The sequence below is a fragment of the Pseudophryne corroboree genome, chromosome 5, assembly GCF_028390025.1.
Source record: "Pseudophryne corroboree isolate aPseCor3 chromosome 5, aPseCor3.hap2, whole genome shotgun sequence".
Lineage (NCBI taxonomy): Eukaryota > Metazoa > Chordata > Amphibia > Anura > Myobatrachidae > Pseudophryne > Pseudophryne corroboree.
Window position 1 is genome coordinate 439,250,779 of NC_086448.1, and position 22,112 is coordinate 439,272,890.

General features: G+C 45.9%; 1 protein-coding gene across 12 annotated transcripts in view; it reads left to right on the forward strand.

The window, feature by feature from the left end:
• LOC134927833 (NFX1-type zinc finger-containing protein 1-like) overlaps positions 1-22,112 on the forward strand; it is a 585,162-nt gene that overhangs the window by 320,228 nt on the left and 242,822 nt on the right. For all 12 annotated transcript variants that reach the window (XM_063922818.1, XM_063922822.1, XM_063922829.1 and 9 more), the window contains one exon: positions 941-1,162. In XM_063922818.1, coding sequence (XP_063778888.1) covers positions 941-1,162 — 222 coding nt within the window. The remainder of the gene's footprint in view (positions 1-940; positions 1,163-22,112) is intronic.

Consider the following 22,112-nt stretch of genomic DNA (forward strand, 5'->3'; position numbering starts at 1 on the left):
CTTAGACTGCCCCGCAGTCCTAGCAACAAAGCATTAACTACTGAATCTGTATAGATCTGCAGTAATATTTGGATGAAGCCGCTGAAGGTATCTTGTGTAAATAGACGCCTCCTGCCTGTTTCTTTTATCTGCTGCGGCATCCGAAAATTCAGCATCATCGGATTATTTGTGTTACCATCTGTCATGTGCCTATCGTTCAGGTAGCTCAAGATGGTGGTGGTTTCTTGCTAACTATGCCAGTGAAGTTGCTTTGAAAGACTTAGAAATTGGCCTCGGCATGCTTCAACAATAGGGCTGATACCTCACCATTTTCGAGAACGCTCTCCGTTGCTGCCTCAATCAGGCTGCGGGTTAGGTGGCACTGTGTTCAACAACGCAATACAGATCCTGTGCATGTGGAGTTAAGCAATCCAATATTAACCTTACTTTTCTTTGAGATCCCCGCCCCATTTGAATACATGCAGTGTTTAGAATGAGTCACACTTATCCTTAGCGGTGTATTTTAGCAGCATCTCTCCCGTCTCTTCTGGGTATATAAAGTATATAATAGCCATATTATAAACAATGCCCAAGCCTACAGTGAAAGGATGTCTTTGTTTTTGCTATTTAGACTTAATACCCATTTGCATTTGTTTTGCTTTCGACAATACCAGTGGGTACACATGTCAAATACAAATTTCACATGTGCAGTTTAACAAGTGTTTTTACTTGCCTTCGATAGGTTATTGGAGGTTACTCTATTGTTATAAATTATGGGAAGGGTTTATTGTACTCATTTTAGTATTGTACCCACCTTATGGAAAAGTACTCAAAGTTTACTGAGCTGGCCTCTTTTCTGTCAGTTAATGTTTCTACATTTTAATCATACTCTATTCAAATGCTATGTAATACTATAAAATTGCTTGCTTTTTTAATTTATTTATTTATTTATTTAAATTAGGTTACTCATTTGACGCATTCAGTGCTTTTGGAAGCAATCCTGCTGTCTTCACAAACTTCAGAACAATTGGGCATCAAAATAAAAATGAAAGAGCACCGTCTGAGAACAGAGCTGAAGCATTGAGGAGCCGAAAGTTAAATCAGACTTCAGACCAATGCAAAAAAGCATTTTCTAGGGGCCAGTCAGAACATGGCATACAGAAAAGAGACCAAGCTAAAAAAGGTGATCAATAGAAGTGGGTTTTACTGTGCAAGTGATTGTAACCAGATGCATCTCACTGTGCATAGCAATCACAGATTTGTTTGGTCCCACTGGTCCTGGGTTGTTAGACAGTTACTGACGGTGAAAGGGAATCCTCTGTTTCTGACTCCCCCCACTGTGCAGTGGGCGGGAAACTTGCTGCCACCACCAGGTTTCTACTAGAGATGAAAGGGTTCGGTTCTCAGAGAACCGAACCCTACCGAACTTTGCCTTCCGAGTCCGGATCCGAGCCAGGCTCGGATTTTCCCTCTTGACTCGGAAACCCGAACGCGGCAAAACGTCATCATCCCGCTGTCGGATTCTCGCGGGACTTGGATTCCATATAAAGAGACGCGCGTCCCCGCCATTTTCACTCCAGTCTCTGAGAGTGTATAGAGAGGACGTGTCCTCAGTGTACAGTGACTGTGTGTTGGGGCGGGAAAGTGGGGTGGCAAGTGATGTGCTGCTCAGTCCAGTCCAGTGTAGTCACTCAGTGTATTGTGCTGTATCAGTCCAGGCAGTCACAGTGTTGGTGTTCTCTGCTGCCATATATCCAGTGTAGCTGTAAAGTGGTGCTGTGTTGTGCAGACCAGTCCAGTGTAGTCAGTGTATTGTGCTGTATCAGTCCAGGCAGATATATCCAGTGTAGCTGTAAAGTGGTGCTGTGTTGTGAAGACCAGTCCAGTGTAGTCAGTGTATTGTGCTGTATCAGTCCAGCCATTCACAGTGTTGGTGTTCTCTGCTGCCATATATCCAGTGTAGCTGTATAAAGTGGTGCTGTGTTGTGCAGACCAGTGGTAGTGTCCTGTGTCATCAGTAATTCCAGTGACAATATGCGCTGCTGCTATATATCCACTGCTGCAGTATAACAATTATAACAACCTGTTGGGCTGCATCAGACCAGTGGTAGTGTCCTGTGTCATCAGTAATTCCAGTGACGATATACGCTGCTGCTATATATCCACTGCTGCAGTATAACAATTATAAGAACCTGTTGGGCTGCATCAGACCAGTGTTAGTGTCCTGTGTCATCAGTAATTCCAGTGATGATATACACTGCTGTTATATATCCACTGCTGCAGTATAACAATTATAGCAACGTGTTGGGCTGCATCAGAGCAGTGGTAGTGTCCTGTGTCATCAGTAATTCCAGTCATTCCTGTGACGCATATTGTCTCATATAACTCCCAAAAAATAATGAAGAACAAAAATTTTGAGGAGAAAATAGGGAAAGATCAAGAAGAACCACTTCCTCCTAGTGCTGAAGCTGCTGCCACTAGCCATGACATAGACGATGAAATGCCATCGACGTCGTTTGCCAAGGCTGATGTTCAATGTGATAGTAGCGGGCGTGTAAAATCCAAAAAGCCAAAGTTCAGTAAAAAGAACCAAAAAGTTTTTTAAATCGTCTGAGGAGAAACGTAAACTTGCCAATATGCCATTTACGACACGGAGTGGCAAGGAGCGGCTGAGGCCCTGACCTATGTTCATGGTTAGTGGTTCAGCTTCACATGACGATGGAAGCCCTCATCTTCCCGCTAGAAAAATTAAAAGAGTTAAGCTGGAAAGAGCACAGAAAAGAACTGTGCGTTCTGAGATGGTATCACAAATCCCCAAGGAGAGTCCAAGTGTGTTGGCGTTTGCGATGCCTGACCTTCCCAACACTGGACGGGAAGAGGTGGCTCTTTCCACCATATGCACGCCCCCTGCAAGTGCTGGAAGGGGCACCCACAGTCCAGTTCCTGATATTCAAATTGAAGATGTCACTGTTGAAGCAGTGACGTGCGGTGAGATCCGGGCCTGGGGAGGCACTGCAGCTAAACACCCCCCCCCCCCCCCCCCCGGAAAAAAAAAGTGCAGTCCCCCCCCCCCACTACAACCAGCACCAGGCAGAACCAGCCGGGGGGGATAATGCCATAGCAGGGGAGACACTCAGTGTGGGGTCCCCCTGCCATGCCATTAAACACCCCCCAAACCAGTCAGCCCAGGGCTGGAATTCCTCGGAAAGTGGGGCCCCCAAAAAATCTAAATGGGGTCCCCCCTCCCGAGCAACAACCAGCACTGGGCTGATAGCCCAGTGCTATGCCCCGCACCCCTGGTGGCGATGGGTGCGGGGTTCATTGTATGCTAATACTGTTCTTTACAGGTGGCCTACAGATCCCAGCAAGCCTGCCCCAGCATGCTGGCACTTGGAGAACCACAAGTGCCAGTATGCCCGGACATAAAGGGCCCGCTGGCACCTGTAGTCCACCTGCAAAGAATAATAATATTGTTCTTTACAGGTGGCCTACAGGTCCCAGCAAGCCTGCCCCAGCATGCTGGCACTTGGAGAACCACAAGTGCCAGCATGCCCGGACATAAAGGGCCCGCTGGCACCTGTAGTCCACCTGTAAAGAAAATATTGAAAAAAAAACAAGACACATTCTTTAAAAAATCCTTTATTAAACTGGGTCTTCACCTGGGGGCGGCGGCCTTTAAGCTCTTTTGCATGGCCGCCGCCTTCCCAGGGCTTCCGGCGTCTTCACCTGGGGGGGGCGCCACCTCCCCAGGGCTTCTGGGGTCTTCCTCCGGCGTCTTCACCTGGTGTGCGGCGGCTGCTAAGCTCTTTTGCATAGCCGCCGCACATCCAGGACTTCCACGACGTCTTCACCTGGGAGGCGGCGGCCTTTAAGCTCTTTTGCATGGCCGCCGCCTTCCCAGGACTTCCAGCATCTTCACCTGGTGGGCGGCGGCTGCTAAGCTCTTTTGCATAGCCGCCGCCCATCCAGGACTTCCACGGCGTCTTCAGGAGCTCTTCTCCGCTCCTCCTCCGCCGTCGGACTGACAGCCGCTGCCTCGCGCTGACTTATATAAGTCAGCGGGAGGGGGCGGGGCGATGACGCGGCGAGCCATGATTGGCTCGCGGCGGCCATCTTGAATTTCAAAAATAACGCTGAGGCGCCATTTTTGAAATGGGTACCGCTTCCGCTGCCAAACTCTGCACAAGGGGTCTGAATGCCGCGTCCCGCCACCGCTACCGCCGCTCGCCTCTCTGCCGCCAGCACCTCCGCCGCCCGGCCCGCCGCATCCCGCATCTCCGCCGCCCGCACCTCCGCAGGTACCGACGCCCACACAGTGATTGACAGCGGATCCAGTGACGGATCCGCTGGCCAATCACTGTGCCTTCACTCACAGGGACGTGCTTTCATAGGATGAAAGCACGTCCCTGTAGGAAAGCGGCACCACTAATGGTGCCGCTTTCCCATGTTATTTCAATGGGCTTTTCCTGCCCATTGCTAGGCCCCACCCGCGCCCACCCCCCGCTCCCCATACCTTTCCTTATCACTACGGGAGGCACCTCGATCGGTGCCTCCCAAACTGATTTTCACATAGGTAAAATAATAAAGAAGATACTTATGTGTCATAAGTATCTTCTTTGTATTATTTTACTCATTAACGACAGGGGAGGCACTGCCTCCCCTGCCTCCCCTGACTTCACGTCCCTGTGTTGAAGTACACCAGGATGAGGATATGGGTGTTGCTGGAGCTGAGGAGGAAGTTGACGATGAGGATTCTGACGGTGATGTGGTTTGTTTAAGTCAGGCACCGGGGGAGACACCTGTTTTCCTTGGGACGAAGAAGCCCATTGTGGTGCCTCGGCAAACTACAAAAAAGACACCTCTTCGGTGTGGAATTATTTCTCCTCAAATCCGGACAACAGGTGTTCCTGAATATTCCATAAGATTAGACAAATGATACTGGGTGTAAAGATTTAGTATAATCTGGGCATTTGAGGATATATTAGATTACCAGGTATAACAATATTACAGTATACACTGTACTGTAGTTAAAGGACATTTATTTCATATGCTCATGGGTGGTATTTCATATTCAGTTATTGAGTCTTTATAACATCAAATACACTGGTAGGCATTACAAAGTTGGGGTTTGCTTGACATCCACAGCTGCGCTATTTGTATAACTCCATAAAGTAATGCAAATTTATAATTTTATTACAATACAGATGTGTCCTCTTACATCCTTGCTGCAGTCACGCTAAACAGCCCTTGAACTCGCGCCATGGTGGGACTTGGTAGCACCAGGCGTATTTTTGGCGTTTTTTCCCCGTGAAAATGCATCTTAGACACAAAGTAATGTAATAGAACACACAAGCAGCTTCTACTGATTACAATTATATGCGGCATACCTATATTCTGTGTGTAATTGCAGCTCTATCTGCATCCGAAATGCCACATTACAGTATTTTCCATGAAAACAGTCTATCATAGCATTTTGTATACAAATACAGTCACAGTCACACACAGAATATAGCCATGCCACATATCATTTTAATCAACAGAAGCTGCTTGTGTATCCTCTTACATGACTTTGAATCTAAGACACATTTTTGCGGGGGAAAAACACAAAAAAGACACCCGGCACTACCAAGTCACACTGCACTCACGCATTTCGCGACTTGTAGCGCACAGAGCAAAGATGTAAGAGGACACATCTGTATGTTAAACAATATAAGGTTTGTTGGCACTGTGCTGGTGGGTATATATAAGAGACCTATATCAGCTGCCACCAGGTGAGGAGATAGCCAACCTCTTCCTTATAGCAAAAACTAAAGAATATAGAATGTACACCAGGTCGGTGCTTGATAACAGAGACACTTAATTTAAAAAATAACCAATTTATTCCACATTCAAAAAACTTACACAACACACAGTTAAAATAATTGTAACAATATTGATCAGGTGTTAACCTGAATTGGAATAGATCCGAAATAGCACATTCATATGTGAAAGTGAGAGTCCCTGGAGTTGAAAAATGAATATTCAAAACATGAAAAATAAGTCAAATATAGTTACCACCAATGTTTGTAGCGGTCGGGGACTCTCAGTAATAGCTCAGTCAGTCTCAACGGCGAAGATGTATATGTATATATGGTGGATATTAGATCTGATGCAGCAAGACAGCCGCTGGTGATGGCCATTTATATAGGTAGCATCTAGTTTCTCTTCATGCAGAGGACCTTTCCCATAACCCCCTGGGTCCATATCACAATCTATTTGGAATAGAAAAGTGTGGCGAGCGAAGCGAGACACTGAGGCCGAAGAGTGGCGAGCGTCCAATGCTGCATAGAAAATAAAAATTTCCCCAAACGAACGGAGAACGAAGAAAACATTTAAGAGCTGTAAGGGCGGAAGTTCTCTCCTGCCCACTCGTTTTGTCACGTCCAGGTCCTTTGCATGAAGGCAACATAGACACAACCCGTTTATATACGTGCAGCGGGTATGGTAGCAACGCTACGGGTGCCTGGTAATGCTGCTGGATCCGCTACTAGACACCAGTGTACCAGAGTGGCTCTCTGTAACATCGCACCGGCTGCCTGTTCATCAACGTACACCCGCAGTTCCTGGATCCACGATCACTTCCAGTGGCTTTCCATACTACCATACCGGCTGCACAGAAGCCAACCATCATATGATGATGGACTTCTGATGTCCATCCTACCACTGAGGCACCCCAGCACTACACGGGTTAAAGCGCTGCCACTCCATGCTGGCTGCTGGCCGCAATTAGGCAATAGAGTGGGTAAAGAGTCTCTGCAGGCAGGACAACTGTCCCAGGCTGCAGGACTGTTAGTGGCCACATGCTTGGGGGCAGTGGCAGAACTCCGGGAGGCAACGGAGTCGGCTGCCGCCAGGCTCCTAGCCTCAAGGGGGCACCTCACCTCCTTCGTCTCCAGTTCCGTGCCTGTAAGCCCCTCCACCCAGTGAGTGTGGCTGCACTGCAGTGATTGTAGAACACCTACAAGAAGAGGTGCTGCTGCGGGAGACACACTCATGTATGAGGCGGAATACGCGCAAGCAGGGAGGGGGTGTTTTGAGTACCTAGAAACACTCCCCTCCGCCAGCCCGCCCACCCGCCGATCCGTTAAGCAGGGGAAGCCGAAGCGGCAGCGCGCAGTGACAGGACCTCAGTGCCGGGAAGTCGCCGCCTGGCAGAGTGTGGCTCCCAGGTGCACAGCTGCACCGCGTCCCCCCCTCACTGCCCGGGACACGGGGCTGAGGTCACTCTCCTGCACCGAGAACCACAATGGCAGAAATAGCGCCTCCCTGTCGGGACCGGGTGGCTCTGTGACGGGAACTGCTGCTCCCGCACCACAGGTAAGACGGCGCCCACACTGTGTATGGCACATGCAGAGGTGCCATTATTTGCTTGGGGAGGGGTATGGGTGGGTAAGTATGTATATGGAGCGGTGGGGTCTACAATAGATGACTACACAGGCCAATGTTTGCTGGGGGTGGGGGGGCTATAATGATTGCAGCAGCCTATATTTTCTGTGGTGCATATGTATGTGGGGGACATATGCATGTATGGTGTGTGTGTGTGTGTGTGTGTGTGTGTGTGTGTGTGTGTGTGTGTGTACTGTATATATACTGCATACATAATCACACACATAAAAATCCTGCATTTGCCCCTGCGAGGAGGTGGTGTGATTAGAAGAGGCGGGACCGCGCTCGCCTCGGATTCCACTCACTACTGTATTTGCATTCTGCCTCTGGTAATTGGGGAGAGAAGAGCCTTATATATATAATATATATATATATATATATATATTTGTCTAAATATAGGGGTGGGGGGACCAATATTTATCTTGCCTCCGGGCGTCGGGGACAAACTTACGCCACTGCTTGGGGGGACAGGGAGATCCCGCTTCCTGTATCCATGAGCGCTGAGGGGGGCTGGAGGCAGTGGGAGCGCCCACAGCCAAATTGAGTCCTGTGGCCTCAGTGTTCAGACGGACCAAAAGTAGATTTAACTCCTGGTGTACTGCACCAGAGGAGGGTGCACGGAGCTGCCCACTGAGGGGACCAGAAAAGCCAGCTCCCAGTGCAGTGCTTCAAGTTCTAAGCGTGGCGCTTCAAGGGCCCCTGCAGTCAAAGTTCCCTGCAGTCCCAGACAGCAGAGTTAGGGGAGCCCAGCGCTGAGCAAATGTCTAAGTGATTAACATAAAATGTATAAACCTTATTTAAAAAATATGTGTTGCACTGAGGCAGGAAAGCAGATCCTTGGCTGCAGTGCACCAGCCACGTTATATGTATTTTACAATGTATTTTACATGGAAATGTGTGTAATTAAATGTGAAATGCACTAACCCTTTTCCTGGTGGTTTAGGGGGGAATCTGAAGTCCTCCGTGGGCTGTTAGTTTTGTCAGCCCCTACCAGGGAACCTGAGTAACTTGTCCTGCAGCCTCCTCCAGGACAGGAATTTTTTCCCCACTCAGACTTGCTAGCCGGAACCTGGCGGTTACTGAAACCGCAGATAGGCTAAGACACAGAGGAGTGACCACTCCTCTCTGTCCATTGGGGACCATGTAAAAGGTGAGCGTGCCTTGGCAGTGCAAGTCACATGCACTTAAGTGGATTGGGTAAAAACAACAGGGTGGAACTACCCAATGTGGTGTTGTGAGTTAGATTAGTAGAAAAAGAAGGCTTGTGAACCTGGTTTGAGATTTACATTCTGTGACATGAAGAAGTGTTAAACTGCTATAAACGTCTGTATGCTGTACCCTCTACACAATACTTGAAGTACTATTTGAGCAATAAACATCTTGCCTTCAAGACAACTGCCTTTATCTTTCAACCAATAGTAGTGCAACAAATGCAATCACTTTCTCCTGCTGTTCTGGGTTTAGTTCAGCATCTCCAAGCTCTAACCTCTGCCAGCTACCATGCAGGGCCTGGTCCATGTTGAGTGACCAGTAGGAAACAGCCAATACCAATTAGGAGGTGTGACAGCAGCATGTTAACGCATACACAGCGGCAAGCGGTATCAGGTGCTGGTGGTAGGAGCCTGAGTTGAAATTAGTGGTTCCTGGTGCCGGTGATAGGACCTGGTGGTGGCCATAGGCGGATTGGCCATAGGGTTTACAGGGAAGATTCCCGGTGGATCGACGCACCAGTGGGGCCTGTTTTGTTTGAGGATAAGTGGTCCTTTTAATAGACATAATGAATAAGATGGAAAATAATTTGCATATATGAAAATTACTTTGCCACTTAGCCTGTGATTGCAGATGATCTAGTGTATGCTCTGTCTGCATGCTTGGCTGACATATAAGATTGAGTGAATAGTGATTGGGATACGCGGTTGGTGTAATAAGCAAGAAAATATATCTTTCTAAAGAATTATATAGTTTCCTAAATTCTGAAGATGTATCATATAATGTGCTCATAATATTTAATTTTACTTCTCCCTTGATGCTGGACAAGCCCACTATCTTGAAAGTCTTGGGGGGAGGGTGCTGCTGCCATGGCCCATGGCTAGACCTTACACCTCTGGTGCTGCCCATGTGGGGCCACTAGTACAAATTTTTCCAGGACCGCTTTTTGTTCCCAATCCGTCCCTGGTGGTGGCATCAAAATACCCGCCCACTGTGCAGTGGGTAGAGTCAGTAATCGGTCGGTTACTGACTGTAGGAGGTAATCCCCTATTTGCCCAGGTCCAGTGAGACCCAAACAATCTGCGATCACTTGGTACAGGCAGCGAGGCGCATCTGAAGGGTCCTGTCATGATTTTTTCTGCAATATTTTACTTAATATTTTTCTAAAATTGCAATGTATTTCACTTCTTCAAATGCCTATAGTGTTTTTTTATTTACATGTGACCATTTTATCAAATATATATATATATATATATATATATATACAGGTTGAGTATCCCTTATCTAAAATGCTTGGGACCAGAGGTATTTTGGATATCGGATATTTCCGTATTTTGGAATAATTGCATACCATAATGTGATATCATGGCGATGGTACCTAAGTCTAAGCACAGAATGCATTTATGTCTCATATACACCTTATACACACAGCCTGAAGGTTATTTTAGCCAATATTTTTAATAACTTTGTGCATTAAACAATGTGTGTGTACATTCACACAATTTATTTATGTTTCATATATACCTTAAACATACAGCCTGAAGGTCATTTAATACAATATGTTTAATAACTTTGTGTATTAAACAAAGTTTGTGTACAGTGAAACATCAGAAAACAAAGGTTTCACTATCTCACTCTCGCTCAAAAAATTCCGTATTTCGGAATATTCCATATTTCGGAATATTTGGATATGGGATACTCAACCTGTATATATATATATATATATATATATATATCTACATATAAATAAGTACACGAAATGTCTCTAAACTTGCACTCAGGTCACCAGCAGCAATTTGGAGAGAGCCTGTTAGCGGACTCCCAAAAAACAATACATACAAGAAAAAAACAATTGCGCTTAGTGTATAGTGTTATAAGATACTTGAATTCACTTTTTCGTGTATATTCAATGAATGTTCCTCCAAGGTGTGGGTTTTTGTATATGACGTCACCTGTAAGTATACCCTTACACCAGAAATTCACCCAAAAAGAATGGCCAATGGCCTAATTAGACATGATACCAAACTTTTTTTTATTAAAAAGTACATAATAAAAGGTTGGTCCGATAATATATTAAGGCTTCATAAACTAATGGTGTTTACATAAAAAGGGGAGCAGGAGGAGATACAAACCAAAACGAACAAGGAAGGAAATCCTTCATGAATGGGGACATCCATATCCCATATATAATAAATAAAATTTGAAAAGTTGAGTGGTCCACCTAGAGTGGTTATAGGGTAATGGAACCTATAAATATTATTGAAATTAGTATTTAAACATATTTTTTGCTGGGAGCTATCAGATACGGTGTCCCTTGAATAATTTGTACATACCAGGCATAAACAACTTTCTTTATAAATATTCAGCTCTTTATAGTGAGCCTGATTGTGATCACAGGTACTTTCTCCGGACAGTGTCTTTATAGTGATCCTAAAAGGTATTCAGCAATACAACCTCTTATTTTCTCATACGTCCTAGTGGATGCTGGGGACGACACCAAGACCATGGGGTATAGACGGGATCCGCAGGAGACATGGGCACTCTAAAGACTTTTCATTGGGTGTGAACTGGCTCCTCCCTCTATGCCCCTCCTCCAGACCTCAGTTTTAGAAATGTGCCCAGGTCGACTGGATGCACTCTGAGGAGCTCTACTGAGTTTCCCTGAAAAGACTTATGTTAGGTTTTTTATTTTCAGGGAGATCTGCTGGCATCAGACTCCCTGCTTTGTAGGACTGAGGGGGCAGAAGTAGGAACCAATTTCCTAAAGAGTTTCATGGCTCTGCTTCTGGCTGACAGGACACCATTTTCTCCTGAAGGGAGCCGTGCCTAGATGCTCACTCCCACAGCACGTCGTCACCCCCCTCACAGAGCCAGAAGTCAGAAGACAGGTGAGTGTTAGAAGACAGATCTTCAATCAAGAAAGTGACGGCTAAAGGTACCGTGCGGCTGGTGGGAGTGCAGCGTGCCATGTTGCCCACACATACACAGGCACTGCAGGGCGCGGGGGGGGGGGCGCCGGGCGCCCTGGGCAGCATGAAACCTATGGAAACTGGCATAAATAAGAGGCATAAGTTGCTGAGGCACAGTCCTACCCCCACCAGTATAAAAAATGACCTAATAAAAGCTGAGGAGAAACACACCATTGAAGAGTGGAGATTCCTCCTCAGTCAGCCAGCACACTACTCAGCGCCATTTTCTCTCTCTCCTCAGGCTGCAGAGACAACGCTGGTCCTCCTCCACTACTGAACAAGTATCAGGGTGCAAAACAGGGGGGCCACAGTGAATTTGGTGCTATATAATTGTGTGATTAACATTATAAAAGCGCTGAATGTCAGTGGGCATTTTGTGTTCACAGACATTGTGTTACTGGCGCGGGGTTGTGAAATGGCAAATCCCATCTGTGTCCCTCTGACAGATTTTACTGTGGGTCTGTCCCCTATAAATCCCGGAGTGTCTGTGGTGTGGTGTGGTTCTGCACGTGTGTGACATGTCTGTGGCAGGGAACTCTGTGGAGACATGTTAGGGACACAGAGGTGTAATATGACACCAAGAGCCTGACTGGGTGAAAGGTTACATGATAGTGTGAATCATATCAGTAAGAGGTTGGACTGAATGTCATACAGAAAATGAAAATAATCTGTTGAAGATGTGATATTTAATAGTTCTGCCTTTCATCCACAGGGACCTTTCTGGGTCACATACAAATTTGCACAAGTAGTACAAACTGATACCAACACGGACTCTGATTCCTGTGTCGACACTTGTGATTCCAGGGGAATAGGTCCTAAGTTAGCAAACAAAGCATTTAAAACATGTTTTAGCTATAAAGGAGGTGTTAGAAGTTACAAAGCCCCCTCTATTACCACAAGGAGAGGGTTTACTTTAGTAAAGAAGTAATGTAATTTTCCCTCCACCTCAGGTCTGATTTAACCTGAAAAGAAATTTCAGATTCCCAAAAGAAATTCAGGCAGCTTACCTTTTTCCAAAAAAGGTGGGAGTCACCCCACATTTTAGACGGGGCACTGTCATAAAAGAGAAAAGGTGTTTCTCTCTGCGCCTGGAATGGCTTCACTTAAGAAGCCGACAGACCGCAAGTGAGTGAGGTGATTTATTGATGTGGCCAATGGGACACTACTCAAGCCTACCATTGTCTGTGAGTGGGTGAGTAGTGCTATTGAAAAGTGGTCAGAAAACTTGTCATTAGACAATGACACAATAGATGGAGACAAGATACTCCTAACGTTAGGTCATATCGAAGATGCTACGTACTAGAATCCATGAAATATATTGGTTTCTTGGGATCAAGAACTGCTACCATGGCAGTATCGGCTCGGAGGGCGTTGTGGATTCGCCAGTGGAATGCTGATGTAGATTCCAAAATAAAATATGGAGGCTCTCCCGTATAAAGGTGAGGCCTTGTTTGGTGATGGGCTGGATGCGTTAGTCTCGGCGGCTACCGCAGTTAAGTCGACATTCTTGCCTTATGCTCCTACACCGGCGAAAAAGACACATCACTCTCACATACAGTCCTTTCGGCCCAACAAATACAAAAAGACCAAAGGTCTCCCCTTTTTTTTGCATGTAGGGGAAGGGGAAAAGGAAAGAAATCCGCAGCGTCTCCCGGATCGCAGGAGCAGAAGTCCACCCCTGCTTCTGCCAAATCTTGCGGGAGTCCGCTCGGGTGGGAGCACGTCTGAAACTTTTAAGCCAAATCTGGATTCAATCTGGCCTGGACCAATGGGTCTTACAAATAGTGTCTCATGGGTACAAACTAGAGTTTCAAGACGTCCCCCCATGCCGATTTTTCAAATCGACCTTGCCAGCTTCTCTTCCGGGAAGAGAGGCAGTAACAACGGCAATTCAAAAATTATGTCAGGATCAGGTCATTGTCCTGGTACCCTTGGCACAGTAAGGAGAAGGTTTTTTTATTCAAGCCTCTTCGTAGTTCCGAAGCTGGACGGCTCGGTCAGACCTGATTTTAAACCTGAAAATCTGAATCTCTACCTGAAAAGGTTCAAGTTCAAGATGGAATCCCTGAGGATAGTGATTTCCAGTCTGGAAGAGGGGGACTTCAGTGTCAGTAGACATAAAAGATGCTTACTTGCATGTTCCCATTTATCCTCCTCACCAAGCTTATCTGAGATTCGCAGTACAGGATTGCCATTACCAGTTTCAGACGTTGCCGTTCGGACTCTCCACGGCACCGAGGGTATTCACCAAGGTGATGGCAGAGATGATGGTCCTCCTTCGTTAAAAAGGAGTCAATATAATTCCTTATCTGGATGATCTTCTGATAAAAGCGAGATCCAGGGAACAGTTGGTGCAGAACATCGCACTCTTCCTGTCAATACTCCAACAACACGTTGGATCATGAATTTTCCAAAGTCGCAGTTGGAACCGACGACAAGATTGTCCTTTTTAGGGATGATTCTGGACACAGAAGTATGGAAAGTATTTCTTCCTGTGGAAAAGGCTCTGGAAATCGAGAAAATGGTCAAACAAATATTGACACCAACAATCGTGTTGACCCATCAATGCATTCGGTTGTTGGGGGAAATGGTAGCGGCCTACGAGGCCATACAGTTTGGACGATTTCATGCCAGAGTATTCCAGTGGGACCTGTTGGACAAGTGGTCCGGATGCCACCTACACATAAACCGGAAAATAATCCTATTCCCCAAAGCCAGGATTTCGCTCCTGTGGTGGCTACACAGTTCTCACCCACTAGAGGAACGCAGGTTTGGGATACATGACTGGGTCCTAATAACCACGGATGCAAGTCTCCGAGGCTGGAGAGCTGTCACACAGGGGGAAAGCTTCCAAGGAAAATGGTCAAGTCAGGAAGCTTGCCTTCACATAAACGTTCTGGAATTGAGAGCCATTTACAACGGCCTTCTAGAAGCGGTACATCTTCTTCAAGATCCCGTGCAGATCCAGCAGGACAATGTAACAGCAGTCACGGAATGAAAAGCAGAGCGGCAATGGCAGAGGTGACAAGGACTCTCCTCTGGGCAGAAAGACATGTTAGAGCTCTGTCAGCAATTTTCATTCCGGGAGTAGACAACTGGGAAAAAGACTTCCTTAGCAGACATGATCTCCATCCAGGAGAGTGGGGCCTCCACCAAGAAGTCTTCGCAGAGGTGACGAGTCTTTGGGGAGTTCCTCAAGTAGACATGATGGCATCTCGTCTAAACAAGAAGCTTCAGAGATATTGTTCCAGGTCGAGAGACCCTCAGGCAATGGCAGTGGATACACTGGTGACCCAGTGGGTGTTTCGGTCGGTATATATTTGCCCTCCACTTCCACTGATTCCAAAAGTTCTTAAAATAATAATAAGAACAAGAGTTTGAGCAATCTTCATTGCCCCAGACAGGACAAGGAGGGCTTGGTATCCAGATCTTCAGGAGTTGCTCATAGAAGATCCTCGGCCTCTTCCTCCTCGAGAGGACCTACTACAGCAGGGGCCATGTGTGTATCAAGACTTACTGCGGCTACGTTCGACGGCATGGCTGTTGAGCGTCGGATCCTAGTCCGAAAGGGTATTCCCGAGGAAGTCATCCCCACTCTTATTCAGGCCAGGAAAGGAGTAACGTCTAAACATTACCACCGTACTTGGAGAAAATATGTGTCTTGGTGTGAATCCAAGAAGGCTCCTACGGAAGAGTTTGAGTTGGGACGTTTTCTCCATTTTCTGCAGGCTGGTGTGGATGCGGGCCTTAGATTGGGGTCAATCAAGGTCCAGATTTCGGCCTTATAAGTTTTCTTTCAAAAACAATTGGCCTCCTTTCCAGAAGTTCAGACGTTTGTGAAAGGGGTTCTGCACATCCAGCCTCCATTTGTGCTTCCAGTGGCACCATGGGACCTTAATGTGGTGTTGCAGTTCCTTCAATCGGGTTGGTTTGAGCCTCTACAAGAAATAGAGTTGAAGTTTCTCACTTGGAAAGTGGTGATGCTTTTGGCATTGGCATCCACAAGGCGGGTGTCTGAATTGGGGGCCTTGTCCCACAAGAGCCCTTACCTGATCTTCCATGAAGATAGGGCAGAGTTGAGAACTCGTCAACATTTTCTTCCAAAGGTGGTTTCTTCTTTCCACATAAACCAACCTATTGTGGTGCCAGTTGCTACTGACACATTCGCTGAGTCAAAGTCTCTAGATGTGGTTAGAGTTTTGAAGATTTATGTCGCTAGAACAGCTCGAATACGGAAAACAGAGGTTTTGTTTGTCCTGTATGCTGCCAACAAGATTGGGTGTCCTGCTTCCAAGCAGACTATTGCGCGCTGATCAGAGGTACGATTCAACAAGCTCATTCTACGGCTGGATTGCCGTTACCGATGTCGGTGAAGGCCCATTCTACTAGGAAGGTGGGGTCCAACTGGGCGGCTGCCCGGGGGGTCTCGGCATTACAACTTTGCCGAGCAGCTACTTGGTCAGGGTCAACCACATTTGCTAAATTCTACAAGTTTGACACCTTGGCCGATGAGGACCTAAAGTTTGGTCAATCGGTGCTGCAGGGTCATCCGCACTCTCCCGCCCGTACTGGAGCTTTGGTATAGACCCCATGGTCTTGATGTCGTCCCCAGCATCCTCTAGGACGTATGAGAAAATAGGATTTTGATAACCTACCGGTAAATCCTTTCCTCCTAGTCCGTAGAGGATGCTTGGCGCCCGTCCCTGTGCGTACTTTACCTGCAGTTTAGTTATTACAGTTACACAAGATGTGTTATCTTGGTTTCAGCATGTTGCTGCAATTAGTTCATGCCTGTTGGCGTGTGTTATGTTGAATGCCATGTGTGCGGCATGGTTGAGGGTGTGAGTTGGTAGATATCTCACCACTAGTTAAGTAATTCCTTTCCTCGAAATGTCAGTCTCCCTGGGCACAGTTCCTACAACTGAGGTCTGGAGGAGGGGCATAGAGGGAGGAGCCAGTTCACACCCAATGAAAAGTCTTTAGAGTGCCCATGTCTCCTGCGGATCCTGTCTATACCCCATGGTCTTGATGTCGTCCCCAGCATCCTCTACGGACTAGGAGAAAAGGATTTACCGGTAGGTTATCAAAATCCTATTATAATCATCTACCATGCATATAATCAGTGGTATAACAAGCATTCTTTTTATATAATCAATAATACAAAAGAACATATAAAAGGATATGAAAAAAGTCATATCCTATATTTAATGTATAATACATTCACATACTGCTTTTATATAATATTCAAAGTAACTAAACATTAAAGTGCATATTTCCAGCATAAACTTTCACAATATGAATAAAGTGCATAAATAGTACTTATTAGTGAAAAAATCTGTGTACAATACAATTAATAAGGAGTATACAATTGACTGGAGCTGGAGCCGGGTGGAAGCTGCCGTGAGGTCGGGCGTGTGAGTGACATCCAGCTGCAGTGCTACTGTAGCGCTGATCTCCTCTGGATGCCGCCGGCTGTCCACCCGCGGCTCACTCCCCCTCGCCTCCTCTGGGTCCATCTCATTCCGACATTATTTTGATGTCGGATTGAGATGGTCGAAAACGGGGCCAAAACCTGTCGGATTTGGCCCCGTTTTCGACATCAACACGTGGATCGGCAGCTATCCCGCCGATCCACGTGCTTTTTGAAAAGTCGAATGCCTCGACTTGTCGAAAAGCTTTAAATAGGTCGAATCAGGATTCGACCTTAAAAAGTAGAAAACTGCCGTCTTTTCGACAGACGGCAGTTTTCGACTGCAATTGAATATACCCCTAAATTTAGTATATGACTTTTACATATCCTTTTATATGTTCTTTTGTATTAATGATTGTATAAAAAGAATGTTTGTTATACCACTGATTATATGCATGGTAGTTGACCTATGATAAGAGGTTGTATTGCTGAATACCTTTTAGGATCCACTATAAAGACACTGTCCGGAGAAAGCATCTGTGATCACAATCAAGCTCAGTATAAAGAGCTGAATATTTATAAAGAAAGTTGTTTATGCCTGGTATGTACAAATTATTCAAGGGACACCGTATCTGATAGCTCCCAGTAAAAAAATATGTTTAAATACTAATTTCAATAATATTTATAGGTTCCATTACCCTATAACCACTCTGGGTGGACCACTCAACTTTTCAAATTTTATTTATTATATATGGGATATGCAGGGATGGATTAAGGGCCTCATGGGCCTGGAGCTGAAAATGTTCAAGGGCCTATTATGAGAAGCAGATGTAGGTATGTACACCCGTACACTATCAGCCCCAATGTCTCCCTAAATATATAAAAGTGCAAAAATTGGAAAATTTTGTGTGGAAAATAGAAATGGAATTTTAAAACTTCTGATTTATGGCTGACCGTGCGGTCAGCTGATGGGCCTATTTTTATTTGGAGGCCTGGAGCTGTAGCTCCATCCTCCCCATTGTTTATCTGGCCCTGGGGATATGGATGTCCCCATTCATGAAGGATTTCCTTCCTTCTTCTTCTTCTTTTTGGTATGTATCTCCTCCTGCTCCCACTTTTTATGTAAACACCATTAGTTTATGAAGCCTTAATGTATTATCTGACCAACTGTCTTATCTTATAGTGATACCATATATAAACCCCTGAGGAAGTCATTCTGAAGAAACGCGTTGGGTTAAGTCAGCTACGGTCTCCTGTCCAGTTTGTCACCACACCTTGTTGAGCTTACACCTGCAAGGGTGAGGGTGATTTTTTTCAATTGCTGAAACTGACAGTATTTTCTGACTGCATCTCCATGTATTCTTTTATAATGTTCATGTGAACGTATGAAGCTTTTATTATGTACTTTTTAATTAAAAAAAAAGTTTAGTATAATGTCTAATAAGGCCATTGGCTATTCTCTTTGGGGGTATTTCTGATGTAAGGGTATACTTACAGGTGACATCATATACAAAAACCCACACCTTGGAGGAACAGTCATTGAATATACATGAAAAAGTGAATTCAAGTATCTTATAAGGCTATACACTAAGCGTAATTGTTTTTTTCTTGTATATATCCACATATATACAATAGTGTGCAAAGGTTTTAGGCAGGTGTGGAAAAAATGCTGAAATAAATTTTGATAGTTTTTTTATCAGTTAGCAAAATGCATTGAAAGAACAGAAGAGAAATCTAAATCAAATAAATATTCGGTCGGTGTGACCATTTTTTGCCTTCAAAACAGCATTAATTCGTCTAGGTACACTTGCACATAGTTTTTGAAGGAACTCGGCAGGGAGGTTGTTACAAACATCTTGGAGAACTAACCATAGATCTTCTGTGGATGTAGAGTTACTGAAATCCTTCTGTCTCTTCATGTAATCCCAGACAGACTCGATGATGTTGAGATTAGGGCTCTGTGGGTGCCATATCATCACTTCCAGGACTTCTTGTTATTATTTACACTGAATATAGTTCTTAATGACATTGGCTGTATGTTTGGGGTCATTGTCCTGCTGCAGAATAAATTTGGAGCCAATCAGGCGCCTCCCTGTTGGTATTGCGTGAAGGATAAGTACCTGCCTGTATTTCTCAGCATTGAGGACACCATTATTCAAGGAACCTCCACAATGCTTCCCTGTTGCCTGCAAACAATCATTATTTCATTATTGTACCATTCTCCAGCCCTTCATCGAACAATCTATCTTCTGTTATAGCCAGATATTTAAATTTAAAGGTATGTGTTTTTTTCCGCAATTCTTCCATGAAGACCACTTTTGGCCAGACTTTTCCGAACAGTAGTTGGGTGTATCTGGGTCCTGCTGATTTCTGTCAGTTCTGAGCTGATGGCACTGCTTGACAGCTTCAAATTGTTATGATTCCAGCACTCTGGTCTGAGGAGATCTTATTGCAAGGACCGGAGCACTGGAACGTAATGCTGGGGAAGGGAGCGGGAATGGAAAATAGCCCCTGGCGCCCTAACTCCGTTCTCTCGCCCGTGCTGTCAGAAATCCCCTGCGAGACTATGGTTGCTTGAGCCCATGGCAGCCGCGTTTGAAGGGCGGATTATGTCTGCCCAACTCCGATGCCCCCTCAGGTCTTAATGGGAGACAAAGGGAAATCCGAGACAGGGTGATAACAAGGGGCCCTCTGACTAAACAACCAGGCCAGGGGCTACAAGCTAACTGGAAACTAGAATATGTGCGGAAAAACCGCCAGGGAAAAGGACAACCAAAATATCCACTTGTCCACTCTCCTACCCGGCACCGCCGAGTTCCGGAGAGGACTTGTGGAAGCGGAACCCTCCGCAAATGCTCCGAAACAGAATATAAAGATAAAGCGGCTGAGCCGCAACACACGGCAGAGCTGCAACTCACGAACACCACTCGATATTCTCTGGTGATGGTTGAGGACTACAGGGGACCAAACGACTTCTTGGGATGACATGACAACTCCAAGATACAGGACTTCTGAGGACAGGAATGACCGGACACAGCAGGACTGGAACAGACGTTCAGCAAACCAAAACAGCATGCAGGAAGCTATTACCAGCGTCTGTGTGTAGCACTGAGCAGGTATTTAGCAGGGAGTCCTCCAATCAGATGTTCGGAGCCTGATTAACAAACATGCCGTGCAGCTGGCTTGCTGCACGAGCAGAAGACAAATGTATGAGTGTTTTAACTTGATTAGATTGATCCTGCAACGGGGAGCGCGGTCCGCCCGTGGCGTCCCCGTTGCTAGGGTCCAGGCGGCTCAGTGTTGCTAGGGAGCCGGCGGCTAAGCGCGCACGGTGTCCCAGCGTTGCTAGGGACCCGGCGGCTCGCACGCCTGGTGTCCCTAGTTGCTAGGTGCCGGGCCGCGAGGACATCGCGGACCACGGCGCCTAACAGTACCCCCCCCTTGAGGAGGGGTCAACGAACCCCTAGAGCCAGGTTTCTGGGGAAATTCCCGAAAAAATGCTTTCTTGAGTTTAGGGGCATGAAGATCCTTGTCCAGGACCCAAGACCTTTCCTCCGGACCATAGCCTTTCCAGTGCACTAAAAAATAAAGCCGACCCCAGGACAATTTAGAGTCAAGAACTTTCTCTACCAAGAATTCCTGTTGTCCCTGTACATCCACTGGAGATCTACCCTGAGAGATCCTCCGAGGAAATTTACTGGAAGAAACGTATTGTTTCAACAGGGAACAATGAAAAGTATTTCCAATCTTAAGGGATCTTGGTAAACGTAGCCGAAAGGCAACTGGGTTGACCTTCTTAATAATAAGAAACGGTCCAATAAATTTGGGTCCCAATCTAGCCGAGGATTGTCGAAGCCTGATATTACGAGTTGACAACCACACCTTATCTCCCACCTTAAAAGTGCAAGGACGTCGGAGCCTGTCAGAAAATTTCTTCTCTCGGAAGGCCGCTTTTCTGAGAGCAAGGTGCACTTTTTTCCAAATTGCTCTGAGATGGGAGGTTAAGGTTAGCGAGGAGACTGGAGAATGATGAAAAAAAGAATTGGCTCTGGGGTGAAAACCAAAAACTGAAAAGAATGGAGACTCTTTAGTGGAGGAATGACAAGAATTATTGTAAGCAAATTCAGCCAAAGGGAGAAACTCGGACCAATCATTCTGGAGTTTGGCTGAATACAAGCGCAAATATTGTTTTAATGACTGGTTGACTCGTTCGGTTTGCCCGTTGGATTGTGGGTGGTAACCGGATGTTAACGACAGTTTCATCTTTAATGAGGCACAAAAACATTTACAGAATTGTGCAATGAATTGTGGACCCCGATCAGAAACAATATCAGTGGGCAACCCATGAAGCCTGAACACATGGCGGAGGAACAAAACTGCCAACCCTTGAGCAGAAGGCAATCGAGGAAGAGCAATAAAATGAGCCATTTTACTAAAACGGTCCACTACCACCCATATGACTCGGAATCCGGCTGAAAGGGGAAGGTCAACCACAAAATCCATGGAAATATGAGACCATGGCCTGAGAGGAACAGTTAAGGGCATAAGTTGCCCGATAGGCAAGGAACGGGGAACCTTATGCTGTGCACAAACCTGACATGAATAAACAAATTCCTTAACGTCTTTAGAAAGACTAGGCCACCATACTGAGCGAGAGACTAACTCCAATGTCTTAGTGACTCTCGGATGCCCTGAAACTTTGTTGTCATGAAATTCAGTTAAAACAGTGGCTCTCAAAAATTCAGGGACGTAAAGACGACCAGCAGGAGTAAATCTAGGAGCTTGGTGTTGAAGCTGGTTTAACTGGGTAAATAAATCCTGTGTGAGGCCTGCCCGGATGACCGAAGATGGAAGTATGGGGGTAACAACAGGATTGCTATTGTGAACTGGAAGAAAGCTACGTGACAGGGCATCAGCTTTAGTATTCTTGGAACCAGGCCTGAAAGTGATTATAAATTTGAAACAAGTAAAAAATAATGCCCAACGTGCTTGCCGGGCATTAAGCCGTTTAGCTGATTCAATGTATTGCAGGTTCTTATGATCAGTCAAAACCGAAATAGTATGTTTTGCTCCCTCCAGCCAATGCCTCCACTCCTCGAAAGCCCACTTTACCGCCAGTA